Raw genomic sequence first — 16816 nt, forward strand, 5'->3', positions numbered from 1 at the left:
TCGAATTTTCCGAGGCTCGAGGTATTTTCGACGGTCCCATGGTGTTCGAGCCAACTGGGTTCGATTGTATACCAATTAAGAAGCTGTAAAGTATCTTTTAAACAATTTTCAGTACGAACATGCTGGCGGTGGTGCCGGAGGGAACATCTTCCTTCGGAGCGACGTACACTTCAAGCTCACCGGAAACATATATTGTAATGGCGGTGTATCGAGCAGCATGGGTGGTGGTGGAGCTGGAGGTCGCGTGCACGCCTTCTTCCAACATGGCGACTTCCATTCCGGTTTAATTCAGGCCAAAGGTATGGTTCATTAGACAAGACATTTTACATCAAACTAAAATAAAAACAACATATTGTACATATGCTTGCGCAAGGTAGAGTTTTCCTTTAAATAGGCAGATTCGAAAGTCCTATAAGATATCTTCATACAGTAGTATGGTGGCAGTGGTATAATTTACACCGTTGGCGTTGTTTTTCACGAAGGAGGCAGTTCCGGAAGCGGTGAGGCGGGCGGCCCTGGCGTCTCTTACCTCGAGGGAACTACCATCCGGAATCTCAGAGTGGACAATGGATGCCAGCAGCCAGAGGTTGTGGTTTCTGTTGAACATATTTAGTTTAACAAGTAATCACAAAGCAACATAAATTAAGCTCGTCGGCTATGCCGGTATGATAATGTGTTGCGAAACTAGTCTAACCGGCGGTAAACCACTTGTTCAGATTGGTGACCACCAACAAAACTAAACAAAATATAAAGAAATATGTTAAAACAAAGGATAAATCTATAAAAAGTAAATGTCACGAGGAGTTTTTTTTACTTTTGTATTTAAACATTTATGCATGTATTATCAGTCTATTTTAAACTTAAATGCTGGAAAATGTTCTCATACATAAAGGTGGTGGAACCGTCGGGCGATACTGCAGGGGATGCGGAGTATGCAGCTTACATCGATACAGGTATAGGCCTCTCTCCAACTATATGCATAGCCTCATTCTGAGATAAACATGAATATATTCATTAGGCAAAATTAAGAAGGGCCTATCTGATTTAATCTGTTGAACGAGTTGAATCAATTCCTAAATATATTCCGGAGTTGAAACCAATAATGATATCACCGGATGATTTGTAGTGGCCATGAAAACGTGGGCTTGGTGGGGCTCGAACTCACAACCTCTATCTCTTTTCAAGTGTACTCTTAAACATGCAGTATAGAACAAGTCCATTCCGCACCAATGTGGAAGCTTTTAGTCATGCTGATTCCTATAACAATCAGATATATGATTGGGCCGTTAAATGCTCAGCTTATTTTGTATCGCAGGTGCGATAGTCCACCTGCAGCCGCCATCAGACAACTACGTGTTTGAATTCACGCACGTGGAACTGTATGGAGGCGCGCACCTGACGCTCAACGGAACTGGAATAACACTGAAAACGGATTTCTTGTACGGGGATGACAGTGCACATCTGCACCTGGGACCCGGACATAAGTTGGAACAAACTGAGGTACGAAATCTTTTAACTGTTGGACACGTTAGAGGCATCCGTTAGCACTTTTGCTCTATACACATTAAAAAGTTATATATGAAGCGTATTTAAAAAGTGTTATTCTAATGTAATGGCAATAGTTTCATTAGAATTAACCATTAAGAAGAGCGATGTAGCTTTGGCAATTGAAACAGGATGAAATTGAATCCGTCCGCATCTTAATTCACCACCGTATGTAGAAGACGCGTTATGAATTGTGAATTAATTTCTGCGTTGAATATTCCCAGGTGTCTCAGTACAGACGTACGAACATCTCATATGAGGTGTTCCTCTACGAGGGCGCCACCTGGGTTTGGCCGGATTCTACAGTCGAGTTCCGTAGGACGCTTGACCAGCGGGCGCTTGGTATGGACACGGGCGCAACTTCCTGTTCTTCAAGTATCTTAAGGACCACCTCTGGCCGAATCTGGGGAAATATCGACGGAACGAAGTCGCATCTCCTTGTTTCGACAGGTGCGCTTTTGTGTATAAGTGTTTCTCATATTTGAACATGTGCCATATTAAAATAACCGTTCTTGTCTATCTAATAAAAAATAGACCAACCTTTTAACAGCAAGAACATATTCATATGTTTTACATTATTTCTACGATTATTTAATATTACATCAATAGAGAATGCACGAAAAAGTATGATAAATAAGCAATAGTTCACGCTTCTGATCTCGTTTTCGTGGAACAAATTTCTTGACTGGTAAATGGCTTTTCCTCCTATAGGCGCGACGTTGAAGCTAGGAGCGGCGGGGACGCGCAGTAACCAGTTCGCAACCTAACCATACAGGACGAGGGTACCCTTGAGCTCCTATCAGGCTACGGCAGCATCACAGACAAGTGGACACTCATCGTATGTTATACAAATGTTATCGTCCTCGATATTAATGTGAGCTTAATTAATGTTGAGGTGTTGTTTTGGATCTAGCGGATCTACACCCCACCTTTGATTTCCCTAAAATAAGAACTTTAAAAAAGTCTTAATGTTCTCCATGAGCGCAACTTTGATAAGCAGACATATGGTCAAAGCGATGGATAAAGAGGACGAGGCTAAGTATAAATTTTAACAATTTGTTTGTAAAAAAAACAGGTTCGACGTGGATCAAATAACGGACAGCTGACCATTGAAGCGGGTGGGGTTCTAAAGGCACGGAACCTTTTGGTCCAAACTGACATCATCAAAGTGGACGCGTTGGGTATTTTGACTGCTTCCGGTTCCGGAAAGACGGACGGTGACGGCGCTGGGGCTAATACTGGTGGCGGCAGTTTTGGTGGACGAGGCGGTAACGGAAACGGTATGACACAAAGACCATAATTATGTATTGATTGTGCTTTTTAAGATTAATATGAACTGAGACCCCCCGTAACATCTGATTTCATAACTTGAATTATCTTTCAGGCGGAGTGTCAGGAAATACGTATGGTGAGGTGGTAATTTCCAGCTGCCTATTTGGTCCGGCGGCTCCAGTGCTTCAACAACTTCAGGGACGGGCGGTGGTGCAATTGAACTCGAAATCGCACAGATACTGCTGGTGGAAGGGACCATAGAAGCCAGCGAAAAATCCGGTTCAAGCGCCATCGGGGGTGGCAGCGGCGGCTCCATTTTAGCAAATACACGCGAATTTGCGGGCTCTGAAGTATCAGGGTGGCGGGTGGCGACGGAAGTACCGGCTCGGGCGCTGGTGGCGGTGGTCGCCTCGCCGTCTATTACAAAATGCCGACTACTGGTTTGGGACGCTAGATGCCAGGGGTGGGTCCGGCAGCTATGGTGTCGGCGGCGCCGGAACTATTTATCTTAAGGACATGACAACAGACGCTCAGAATCAAACCCTGATTATTGATAACTTTGGTACTGCCGTTCAGACTCCGGAAATAGCGGACCACACTTACTCTGGATACAACAGTGAAGATGGGCTGACATGGATAGCTGATAGCACCCTCGGGGAAATGAAACACTATAAGGATCGTGAGAAACGCCCATCTTGCCCTGCACCCGGATTTGGCCCAGTATGTTGACTGTATCAATGTTTAAAACAAATTTCTTTTTTAATTATCTAATATTTGCACACATCTTATTTATCTCAGGTTTGTTATTCCGCATATTTTTACATAAAAAATGAGCGTAATAGAACTGTACTAAAATTATTTGATATTAACTTTCAGATCTAGTGTGGGCTTCACCCTGCAGGCTTACATTTTCGATGGCGACTCTAGCGCAAGCCTGCATATAGGACCGGACCAGTTGGTTATCGTTCAGCACCCGGAAGACCTGGAGTTCCTGGTGAACGTCTACGTGTACGAGGGTGGCAAGCTCGTCTTCCCCACGGACTTCATATGCCACGATGTCAGCATTTACGTCTGGTAATACGGGATTTTAGTGTTTGTCTACGTGCTAAGGCGACATGTGCATACGAAGATGTGATTAAGAGTATGATGTCGTCCAATAATAATTTTCGACAACAACATTTTCGAAAACATTCATTGACAACCCTTTCAACACAACTCAAATAATTGTTATCCAAAATAGTAGCCTTATGTCTAGTTTCTTTTTTCAGGGGTACGCTAGGAGCCATCGACATGACTGTAGGCGAAGGCTGCTCCCTGTATCTGGGCAGTTCAGGTACGAGCACGCGGACTGACGTGCCGCCCAACCCAGGGACCTTCGACATGGATTCCCTCACCGTATCGGCCGGTGGCGAGATCACCGCCACGCACGACTTAACCGGAAGGGAAAACAGGATAAACATCGGGTACTTACATGTACAATTAACATATTTACACTGTGTAATCAGTTACACTGTAATCAGTTTAATAGCAACACCAAAACCGATAAAGATTAGTGTGTAAATGGTTTCGAGGGTTCATGTGCGCAAAGTTGTGTTTTACATTATTGTAACCAAGGCATACCGCGAAAATTGAAGATGTGTTCACTTGTTTGTGCAGAACGTATTGTGTGGTCAACGTTACACTTACCGTTGACGTAACAGTAACGTTTTACTGTCCCTAAAAGTACAAACGTATAAATAATAGTATATAAAATAAAATTTACATTCATTCCACACTCTCCTTGCAGGCTACGAGGCTGAACATCCAGGGCGGCGGTATCGTACACGCAATACACGTGAACATTGAGGCGCAGCAGTTGATCGTCGACGATTTAGGGGAGATCATCGGAGACTTTCATAACATCACATGCAGCGTTGGGGAGGGCGTCCAAGGAACTGCCGGATCTGGTAGGCTGACCCATGTTGTAGGCATCTGTTTGTTTCGTTTTGTTTTTGAGTATATTGTTGCATATTAAACAATCCAATAAGTGTATGAGAATCTTCTATCTTCGTTTGACTCCTATACAGGCGCGGGGCACGGTGGACGCGGCGGTGGCAACTCCGGAAATCCCGTCACCGGAGCACCATATGGCCAGCTATTAGAGCCCGTGGACAATGGGTGCCGGGGCGGCTCTTCGTCTGTAAACGGAGCAGGCGGACGCGGCGGAGGAATTATCTACCTGAACGTGCACGACTTCCTGCAGAACGACGGCGAGATCAGTTGTAACGGAGAGATGGGAACCCGCGCTGGTGGCGGTGGTAGTGGCGGATCCATTCTAATAGACGTTAATAATATCAAGGTACATGAATAAATTCAGAAAAATCTCTCATTTTGGCGCTCATTAGTTTATTATACGAATGCAACAGAAACAGTTGTAACTTGAGACCAGGGACGGTATTCATATAACTCCTTTAGTCATTTCCTAACTCAAGTCACTGTCCTATTTTTAGTATCCCTTTAGTCATATGATATAAAAAATAAAGAATTTCCAAAATACATTATTCTCAATGACTTTATTAAAAAACCCATATATAAATGTTAAAAACACTTATACATTTCTTTTAATTTGGCTATGAAATTGTTAAGAAATCGACCTAAGTTAGGAAATGACTGTACGAAGTTTTATGAATACCGCCCCAAGGTGTTTCTTCAAATTTCTCTCAAGAGAGTGCTCAATTAATTATTGTTTATTAAAAAGGAAAATATTTTCAACTCCATTGCTGTATAGGGTTACGGCGAGTTTCAAGTGATCGGTGGAGACGGCTCGGCATACAACAACCAACAGGGCTGCGGGGGTTCCGGCGGCCGGATCGCCATGTACTTTAACCGGAACTACACTTTTTCCGGTGCATGGGACGTATACGGCGGGGACACACCCGCTCCAGAATGTGACGGTGCTTCCGGTACCGCGTTTTTCTACCACAACGGTAAGAGTAAATTCTGTGTGAAATGTACGAGTTATAGCTTTCTAAATCGAAACAAAAACGGTTGCATGAAACAATGAAAACATGACCAGTGTTATTTTAGAGAAAGCATATGCCCCTTTATCACCAGAATGAAAAGAAAACACATTGCATTTCACAGTGAACAATCATTCTACGCTCCTGGTAAACAACAATGGTCGCGGTGTGCCGGGCGAGCAGGGAGCCATAGCTGATTACTCCGATCTGAGCAAGGACACGGCTCACACCTGGTTCCTGCCGGACACGGGAACCAACTCCAGGCTACCAACAAGTAATGAGCCACATTCATTATAAAATAGTTGTAGATGTACGGAATTCCTTTACCATTTTGTTTGTATCACAAGTGTTTAGCTCATTTCCACTTAAAATATCAATTGGACCCACCTTCTAAGAACAAAATTATCTTTAGTGTCAGATTGACATCCGTATAGGAGAGAATCATGATCAAACACAATAGATCGAAAGGAAAGGGAGATAATATTTTATTAAATTTCAGTGACCAACACGTTCACATTCGACGAGCTGCAGATGTTCGGTAACGGGCATCTGGCGGTGTTGACAGATCCTGTTGGTGACACGGCCACCATGTACTTCGCTAACATGATCGGGGACCGCACGGGTGCGGTTCACGTAAGTGACGGCCTGAACCTGGACCTCAAGCGGCTCAAGATTGACCTCCCCTTCAATGTGCACGTGTACCCGGGCGGCTTCCTCGGGTTGGCACCGGACACGTACGTCCAGGACATCGACATCTTCCTCAACGGGACACTTGCCTACATCGATAACCTGACACTGCATCATGATGGGAACCTCTGGCTTTACCAGGAAGGCAAGACAGACGGCGAGGACGCAGGATACTATGACTTCGACTTCGTGCACGTCAAAACAGGCGGGTACATTCACATGATCACTGATCCTGTAACGGACAATGGAATCAACTTCAAGACAATTTCTACGCACATCGACGGCGGCGGCCTCATCCGTGGCACTCACCTTTACTTCCAATCCACCAATATCACGATAGACAACGGCGGGAGTCTGAACGCAGACGGACTTGGATACCGAGTGTCGGACACAGACACAAGTGTATTTGGTGTGTACGGAAAAATCAATCCTGGCCTTGGACACACAGGAACAGTATCGGCATCTGGTGGTTGCCACGGAGGCAGCGCAGGCCGAGGAGAGGGTATGTTCCCTTTGGTCATATATTGTTTTGCTTCAACAATTTTAATGAAAGACCTCCTTCAATCATACCTAATACAATCGTTCAATGTTTATACAAGTGTACAATAAGTATATCAATAAAAATGTTTTGATTATTTTCCTTTTAGACGAAATAACTGGTTGCAATGCATACGGAGACATCTACGAGCCAACGGCTTTTGGTTCCGCTGGAGGTGGAGCGGGAGGGGGCCGCGGCGGCGGACGGATCTGGCTGAACGTCACCGACACCATTCACATTGACGGCACTTTGTCGGCAAATGGCAAAGACGGCGACACCTTAAATGGGCGGCTGGCGGGAGGCGGAAGTGGCGGCAGCATTTGGATTCATTGTGATACTGTCAATGGCTTTGGGCTGGTCCAGGCGGGCGGTGGAAAAGGTTCCTACGGCGACATCAACGTTCAGCAGCTAGTCAGTACTGACGGACTGGAAACGGTTTCTTGCGAAACGCAGCGAAAATGTGCAAACGGCGCCTGCCATAATGAGGTCACCTGTAAGAAAACAATCTGTGATTCGAATGGCGCCGGAGCAACCTGTACAGAAACGGTGGTAGACTCACTTCCGCTTTCCGACATGAGGTGTTATGACACAGCAGATGGACAGGAGTGCGCCAACCTATGTAACAACCACGAGAGATGCTCCTACGACGGCACTACGTGTGAAACCAGGGAAGTATGTTGTAGCGAGGACCTTTCTGAGTGCTGCTACACGTCGTTGGACCCGGTTTACGATCGAAAATCCGAAGTTTTGTTGTCAAACATGTACATGTGTTGCCATGATGATGATACGAAACAATTTGGAGAAGTTTGTTGTCATGATGGTAACGTTCTCAATGGGACAGACTGGACCAAGCAACAGCTCTGCTGCTACCAAACTGTTGACTGTAGCTTGGCAACGTGCATCAGAAAACAAACATGCTGTGACAATGATAGCTACTGCAGTACACACGAACTCACGTCATGGACAACTACGACAACTACTACATTAATTCCAACGACTAACAATGGCACCGACAATGATACCGTTACCAACACAGCCTTTTCAACAACAACCATGTCAACGACCACACAACTGCCCTCAACAACGCCATCTGCGCGGACGTTTTCATTTGTGTCAGAAGTCGTGGAGTCTTCAGGCGGTGGCGGCGGTGGTGGTAGAATCGCCATGTACTTCCGTGTAAATATGACCTTCAGTGAGTTCCGATTTTTGGCTAACGGGGGGTGGCCGGGCCGTGAGTGCGACGAATGTGAGGCCGGAGGACCGGGGACAGCGTTCTTGTACCACGTGGTTGAAGAACATCGGACACTCATCGTTGACAACGACGGTGCACCGGGGCCCCGTGAAAAGTACGTGAATTGGGACAACCTCAATCAAGACGGTGGCAGAGCATGGATTCTTCCAATTTCAGGTTATCATGCATTCGCTCAAGGCACAGGAGGGGGATTTGCTTACGAGTTTGAAGAACTCCAGATTAACGGTAATGGCCATCTTGCGGTAATGCCTCCAACGGTCATCAACATCAACGTAGGGAATGACGATGATAATGCTCTCGGCGGTGGCGTCAACATGAACGACTACAACATCTTCATCTTCTTCAAGTATATGATCGGTGACCGTACGGGATCCGTTCACGCTGGAAATAAACAGGCCATGGACCTGCTGGCGAACACGCAGCGTGAAGAGATGGACCTGCCTTTCAATACGTACACGTACTATGGGTCTTACCTGGGACTGGCTCCTATGACGTATGTCCATGGGGTTGAATTGCATCTGGCTGGGTACTTAGCTAACGTGAACAACGTAACAATGAGGCTGGGTGGGTATCTTTGGTTAAAACATGGCGGTCACACAACACATGAACCTGAGAGCAGCTACAAATTCGACTATCTGAAAATTCAAGATGACTCCGTTCTCAACGCTACAACAGATCCTATAACTTCTGAAGGCATAACATTTTACGTAGATGGCATCATTATTGAGGGAGGCGGCGTAATGCACGGAACTTACGTGACGATCAACGCTCAAAACGTCACAATTGATGCTGGCGGTCATCTATCAGCTGACGGACTAGGTTACCGGTCTGAGCATTCGCATGCTGAACACGGATCAGGCTCAGTTCATGGAGTTGTAAACCCAGGGGCACCTGATGTCATCAATGGCGTCGGTGGAGGCGGTGGTCATGGTGGATCAGGTGGGAAGGAAGCGTCCATCACATCCAGAGCGGGTTTTGCCTATGGAGATATCTATGAACCGCAGAAAATGGGTTCCTCTGGTGGCACTGGCGTCCACGGTGCCCCGGGTGGCAGTGGTGGCGGTCGACTATGGTTTAACGTCTCGGACACTATTTTCATTGATGGTCTGGTCAGTACCAATGGAGCTGCTGGAGTTAATGGTTCCGGTGGCGGTTCAGGTGGCTCAATATGGATGCACTGCAATATAATTAAGGGCTATGGGAAGATCGTGGCTCACGGTGGCGATGGATCCAACTACACAGCAGACACTGGAAGTGGTGGTGCAGGAGGTCGTGTATCTGTGTACTTCAACATCAACAAAACGATGTCGGAGTTCAGGTACCAGACCATTGGCGGTGCGAAGGGTGGGCCAAACTCTGAAAATGGAGGGCCAGGAACTGCGTTTGTGTTTCATAAGCTGGAACAGCACAGAGCGATCATAATGGACAATGGTGGTAAGCATCCACGACACGAGCACAACGTCATAGACAGTTACCACGATCTTACCTACGACTCCTCCCGGGCATGGATCCTGCCAGAGTCGGGATACAACGATTTTGCAAATGGTAAATTCTCATTCCACTTTGAAGAGATTCAAATTTACGGCGCGGCTCACTTAGCGATTCTTCCGGAACCGGTTGGTGCGGAAGTTGATGTTTTTTTCACCAACATGATCGGAGACAGGTCAGGGACAGTGCATCTCGGTGATTTCCAGGTTATGGACTTAGAGCGACCGGAAATCGACCTGCCTTTCAACTGCCGTGTTTACACAGGCGCATTCATCGGACTCGCACCTGTCACTATCATGCACGGCATTACCATCTGGCTGCACGGGGAAATGGACCACGTTGAAAATCTTACTCTTCACCATGACGGCCATCTTTCTCTAGAGACGGGAGGATTTACCACGGGGAATCCCTCAGACGGATTTGACTTTTTGTGGGTGCGAATTCAGGACAATGCTACCATTAGCATTCTAACCGATCCCGTTGCCGATCCACAATCTGATTTCCAAGTTGCAAACGAAATTTCCATGGAGGGCGGGTCAAATTTTGTTGTCACAAATTCGAAGATAACAGCAACAGACATAGTCATCGACTACGGTGCGTCTTTGCATGCTGATGGCACCGGTTACCGCGCTGATGACCCACAGACGTCATCAATCAACATTGGCATCGGCGCATCAAGCGTCGATGGGTCCTCTGGTGGCGGTTACGGGGGAACAAGCGGCAAGGGCGCCGGAACCGTGCTAACTGGTCAGCCACACGGACATTTGTTTCAGCCGCATCACATTGGCAGCGCGGGAGGAGGTGGTTTTCAATCTGGAGGTCAGGGTGGAGGGAAAATAATTGTAGAGGTATCCAATATGTTCATGGTTGATGGAGAAATTCGCGCTGATGGGGCTAACGGTCGAAACGCTTCAGGTGGTGGCGGTTCAGGAGGAACGATTTTCATCGATACATTCCAGTTCCGAGGTATGGGAAACATAACGGCTAATGGTGGTGGTCGGTACAAGGCTGGATATGGCAGTGGAGGGTCCGGTGGGCGCATCGCCCTTTACTTCCGGGAAAACGTGACGTATTGGGGAAGTTTCCAGTGTCATGGTGGTTTTTCAACCGGATTGGCTGAACCTGGTGGTCCAGGGCCGGTGTTTATCTATAATGTCAAAGAAGAGCACAGCACCCTGTACATCAATAATGACAACCTAGAAACACCGACAGAAGTTAATCTGATTAGAAACTACGAAGACATTTCACAAGACAGATTCAAAGCATGGGTGATGCCTGAATCCTCGGACCATCGTTTAGCTGGCAACCAAAGCGACTACAGCTTTAACGAGCTTCAAATATTTGGAAATGCTCACCTAGCTCTACTGCCTGAACCCTACACTGGAGGCTGTAACCTGCACTTCATCCACATGATTGGTGATCGGACCGGCTACATCCACATCGGTCCGTTTCAGGATATGGACCTCAACCGGCCGTTCCTGGACACGCCGTTCAGTTCTTATGTGTATGACGGCGGCTACCTCGGGCTGGCACCAGACACCTTCATGGAGAAAGTGTTCGCGCACATCGAGGGGACCGTGGACCACATTCACAACCTGACCCTCGTTCAAGGCGGTGGACTGCGCCTGTTCAAGACCGGCTCCACCAACAACCTTTCTCCCCTAACGTACAAAATTCTCGGACTGACCGTCATCAAGGCGGAGTCCTACATCAACTGTTCAAACCCCAACGCCGACTCTGACGCATATCAGCTGACGTTCGGTTGGACGATCGTTGAAGGGGGTGGACTGCTGCGAGGAGGAAATATTCACGTGATGGCGACTGATTTCACCATCGACGATGGGGGTTCCGTTGACGTCAGCGATGGCGGTTATAGACCGAATGAAGGACCTGGTAAGCTTTATTTTATATGTTCTGTTATGTACACCCTTTTCTCATTTCTAAATTTCATTAACGTATTAAAACTGTTTTGAAGAAGGGTATGCATATTTCTTCCCACGGTACATAATTGTGTACATGTACATTTGTATGTAGAACGTGATCTTCTCGCAGTATTTGCCAGCTGCAGTACATTTAAAATTCCATGTGCAACAAATCATCGGAGTATACACTTTCATATATTTATAATTGCCTTATCGTAGGAGCGGGTATCGACTCCAGCGGTGGCTCACATGCCGGTCTGGGTGGACGTGGCGGCTGTGACGGCTACACGACGTGCCGCCTCCACCGGAACATGCCGTACGGTGATCTCTACACCCCAGTGGAGCACGGATCAGGCGGAGGGATTTCCAATGGAGGAACCGGTAAAACGTTTTGTTTTAACATAAATCGTTTAGCACATATTTTTAAACAGCAAGAGGGTATAAATTACTTTAAACAGATAAGTATATATAGACTTTACACAGATAAGTATAGACTGGTACCCTCATTATCTTTTCTCCGAATTATTTTTAGGAAAATAAGGTAGGGTACCAGTCTAGATAAGTAAAAGTTGTGTTTCTTCAGTCTCTGTTTCTTGAATATTTTTATTCTCTTTAATACTTCCGGTCGTCTGCTGTTTTCATAGCAAGTTTTTATGTAGATGAAGATGTTGGTACACAACAACAAACAAGTAATAAAAATGACGAGAGACAGGGCAATGTATGCGTCATTTCTGCTTCGGATTTATTATTTTATTCTAGCAGTACTGTAAGATAAATATGTTTGCCAGTTATGCACTGGTTAACCACGCCCCCCGGTCCGGGGGTATACCGGGGATAGCCAGGGAAATGGGCCGTGTTTTTACCTTCCAGATGGCCCCGCAGTGACGGGGTGAGTGCGGTGGTTTTGTCTTCTAACCAAATATAGCGGGGAATGGGGCTTACCTTGAGTCCCTTGGGTGCGGGGGCATTTTGCGGGGGTTTCACGAGCAGTTCGTCTCCGCAAGACGGGGACTTTGCCCAGTCTTGGCTGGACTGAAAGTCAAAAGTCCCCACTATTCCCCGGGACCTGGGGGGGGGGGTGGTCGTGGTTACAAATGACTGGTGCATTAGGACAAGTAAAAAGGAAAACCTGATGTACCGGTAGTATGGTTGTCTCCGGCTTAGCATTTCAGACGTTTTGATGTCGTTTGTATCCAAAATGCAAAAGACAAACCATTAGGGTTTTTAAGTCCCCCAAGGGAGGCATACTGTATAGAAATGCACTAGTCAATTGTAACCCCCCCCCCCCCGACACACCCAAGATCTGGGGTAATTCTGGGATAGCAGGGAAAATGGGCCATGTTTTTACCTTCCTGGCCTGGCAGTGCTGAGTGAATGCAGCGGTTTTGTTTTCGCACTGAAAACAGCTGGGAATGGGCTAGAGGCATTTGGTGGGGATTTTACCAGCATTTTTTTTCTGCAGGGCGAGAATTTTACCTGGGATTGTCTGGACTGAAAGTCCCCGCTATTCCCCGGATCTGGGCTTGCAGTGATTACAACTGACTAAGTCATCGAAATTAGACTTTTGGATGAACAAGCCCGAATTCTAATACTATTGCTTGGCATCAAATTTTTGAACAAGCCCTGCTATATAAAATTCAGAATTTGAGCAAGCCTGAAAGACATTTTACCAGTGCGGAGCTTACAGGCTTCTCGACCACTGCTGACTAGTGTAACGTGCGACGTCAAACAAGGCCAGCAGATCTCTTCAGAGAAAATCATGCTCTTCTCTGAAGGGATCTGTTGGGCTTGTTTGACGTCGCACGGTATGGTGGCAGCAGTGGGATGTTGACAGCTGCCAAATCGGAGTTAAATGGCCCTGAGCCAATAAGCGAATACACAGAAAATTGGCCCCTACTGTGACACTAGTGCAATTAGCAGGAGATGCACAGCAGGGGATTATCATGCCAAACTTTCCATAAACTAGGCCTTTAAGCTTATATCTATATGCTCAGGTTTATCAGTGGTGTGAGTCTGCTGTATATTGTAGTCTATAGTGGGCTTGGCAAACATTAATTGTATCCAGTTTCTTTGAATAATTGTGTTCTTTATAATAATGTCATCACCCTGTATTTTGGCAATTTATACAAATTATCAATTTATAAAAAAAATGCATGCTAGATAAAAGTACCAAAGGAAGATTCTAGCAGCTAGAATCTTTCTTTGATACTTTTATCAAAGAAAGCTATGTCATGGAGTAAATTTAGTATATGATTCAGTTTGAAATTTTGAAAAACTACGAATTGTTCATGAATACTTTAGTTTGTGCAAAAATCTTGAAAATGATATTGAAACTTAAATTTGGGGTAAATGTTTTTTTAATATTATTATTGTGTATTTAAATGTATGTTTCATAGAATTTAATTTCATTCTAATTTGATAATAAGATTTAAAAATCATATTGACTGCATTTTTGCATAATTTCTGATTATTTAATACATATCTCAGTTAACACACGGATGTTGGCATTTTGTTAATGTTCTAGTTCAAGTTGTGATTTTAACTCACAATCTTTATATTTAAATTTTAATCTTAATCTTAAAGGCTTAATCTATAAATGTTTTGTTTTCTAATGAATAGCTATAATGAAGCCACAAACTCCCCAGTCAAAACATTGCTAAGATTTTTTTTTATCTGCACCTAAATCATATGACTTCTTTTGTTGAATTAATTCAAATGAGTTAAAACCATGATAATGGAAAATAATTAAGAAAACTTTATTGCATCAACCTATAATGTGCGCCTTATAATAAATGCAATTATGACTCTTTATTGTCTTATAAATATTTACAAACTTCATGGGAAGGTAGGATGGGTCAACATGAAAATATGTCAGATACTGAAGGCTTTGTGTACAGACAGACCAAATGGCTATCTGTCAAACATGGCTATCTGGGGGCATTTGTCACATTTATGTGACATCTCTTGTTACTGCTTGCATCCGGAAACAAATCAAGAAATGTTTTAAATTAAAACAATACAAGTTTTGATAATGAACTTACGGTTTATAATTCATGAACTTAACTAAAAGTTAATGATTGTGACTTCTCTCTCAGGTGGTGGTGTGTTACACATGGAGGTTGCCCACACACTGACGGTGGATGGCTACATCAAGGCAAACAGCTATGACACTGGAAGTAACACCGGGGCTGCGAGTGGCGGCAGTGGAGGAAGTCTCCACATACAGACATACAATTTTACTGGTATGTCATGTGCAATTGATAAAAAGCAAAATGGTGTTGCACATACTCACTTACAAAATTGCACATGTACTCCGAGTGTTGGTAACGCTGGTGGCCCCTTGCATGTTTGATTTTTAAATGTCTGTTTTATATACATGTATTATGGATAGTTAACTGCGTACTGATATTTCCGATGTAATGTGTGTTTGCATGTTTTAGAATATTATTAAAAAAATCAGAGGATGAAAAAGAAAACACCAATAAATGGAAATAATTTCATTAAAAATTTGAAAAAAAACACACTAAATGTTCAATAAAGACTATATCTAAAAGAGGAGGAGCAAATAGTTTATCATTTTTTGTTAATAAGTATTTTGACATAACAGGAAGTCACACAGGCCACATCCAGGCTATCGGTGGATCAGCGGATCTTATTCATGGAGGAGGTGGTGGGTCAGGGGGACGTATTGCACTGTACCATAGTCGACACCACACAATCCCCAAATATAGGGGATACTTTGACGTATATGGGGGATCCCCTGGGACACATGCAGAAGCAGGATCTTCTGGTACAGCCTACGTTCAGGATGATGAGAGGAGCTATAAGTAAGCAGACCTATTTATATATTTTGAATCATGACAGATTTGGCGAAACATTGTTGAAAAAACTTTTCTTTTTCAGATACGTTTGTACTTTTATATTCCTTTTTCTACAATCTTGTGGTATTTGTTTTTCTAAAAGTATTTGTTGTTAGGCGTTGAAAACTTACCAGTGATAGCATTTTGTATGGACATTAAACTTGAAATTAAGATTGTTCTACTGAAAATGATGAAGTCTTAGAAACGTACCCCTTACAATGTGTTAGGAAATAAAGTACATCAGCTCAGAGAAGTCAGGAACTTTTGGAAATTGTCTGACCCACCAGTGGATCGATGAAAATTTAGAATGTCTTAATTTTGAGTGAGTTTGGTGTGAAATGTTGACATTTACAAAAAACATATGTATGCAAAGTTACCTTTCAGCCTGGTAAAAATGGCAGTTATTTGAGGTTTCTGTTCTCATTAATGTTTGCCTTAAATGCTTTACTTAAACCTCCTTTAGCATGCTGAAAGTTGACAACAATGGTCAGCAGCAGATTTCAGAAGAAACAGAAATATGGAATGAGGGTGACAGAATTGACCTCACCTCTTACAGCTCTGAGTACAGCAAGACCACCTCCTACACAACCACTCAGGGACACACAGTAGGAGGATGTTCCAAATTCATCTTTTTGTTTATTTTGATGGATTTATGATCATAAACTATGACATCATATGATACTAGCGTAGCCAAATACCTGATGTAAATTGTGCTCTAAGTATTCATGTTTTGTAAGAATATTACATAGACAGATCCTGATGATTATAAAATCATTATATTGCATCTGTAAACTGTCCTTAGAATTATAATTCACACTTTTATTGTAAGTTACACTTTTTATAAAATCACACCTTCAATTTGATTTTTAGGTGGAGAGTAGCGAGCCCATTTATGACTGTTACTGCCACTACTGTAACTGGAGATGCCCGTACTCAAACGCCCCAACTTACTACCGCCTACACCACCTGTTTGACCAGACATTGCATTCCCACGCTGATGACTACTACATGGCCTGGGCTCGCTCTGCAACAGTTACTATTACCCTTGCTGCACCTACCTACATCAACAAAATCAAGGTCTACACTGTGGCTGCACACTATACCAAGTTTAAGGTACATTATTTTATTTTTAAGTTCCGAAGCAGGAGCTACATTTTTCTTCTTTTTTTTTGCTGGAGAAACTTGTTTTGCAAATTGATCTATTTAATGAAAAAAAAAAATGAGTTTAGTTTTATATTTTGCGAAAACTTGAA

At 44.2% G+C, this 16816-nt stretch overlaps 2 protein-coding genes across 2 annotated transcripts in view; both read left to right on the plus strand.

Moving 5' to 3' along the window:
* Positions 1–206: 206 nt before the first annotated feature.
* Positions 207–4214, plus strand: LOC128216566 (uncharacterized). Its single transcript, XM_052923161.1, has 10 exons — positions 207–299; positions 483–586; positions 893–953; positions 1316–1500; positions 1770–1995; positions 2257–2383; positions 2621–2825; positions 2930–3537; positions 3694–3891; positions 4086–4214. Exons 1-6 carry the CDS (start codon positions 218–220, stop codon positions 2310–2312), a joined length of 714 nt encoding a protein of 237 aa, XP_052779121.1. The 5' UTR covers positions 207–217; the 3' UTR covers positions 2313–2383; positions 2621–2825; positions 2930–3537; positions 3694–3891; positions 4086–4214.
* The window catches only part of LOC128217484 (uncharacterized), an 82688-nt gene continuing 68433 nt past the window's right edge, over positions 2562–16816 (plus strand). The window contains exons 1-16 of the mRNA XM_052924640.1: positions 2562–2579; positions 2621–2825; positions 3016–3280; positions 3694–3891; positions 4086–4290; positions 4604–4763; positions 4884–5155; positions 5585–5783; positions 5941–6090; positions 6316–7005; positions 7151–11674; positions 11923–12084; positions 14799–14945; positions 15311–15530; positions 16027–16168; positions 16434–16676. Coding sequence (XP_052780600.1) covers positions 2562–2579; positions 2621–2825; positions 3016–3280; positions 3694–3891; positions 4086–4290; positions 4604–4763; positions 4884–5155; positions 5585–5783; positions 5941–6090; positions 6316–7005; positions 7151–11674; positions 11923–12084; positions 14799–14945; positions 15311–15530; positions 16027–16168; positions 16434–16676 — 7800 coding nt within the window. The remainder of the gene's footprint in view (positions 2580–2620; positions 2826–3015; positions 3281–3693; positions 3892–4085; positions 4291–4603; positions 4764–4883; positions 5156–5584; positions 5784–5940; positions 6091–6315; positions 7006–7150; positions 11675–11922; positions 12085–14798; positions 14946–15310; positions 15531–16026; positions 16169–16433; positions 16677–16816) is intronic.

Source organism: Mya arenaria, chromosome 14, assembly GCF_026914265.1.
Source record: "Mya arenaria isolate MELC-2E11 chromosome 14, ASM2691426v1".
NCBI lineage: Eukaryota > Metazoa > Mollusca > Bivalvia > Myida > Myidae > Mya > Mya arenaria.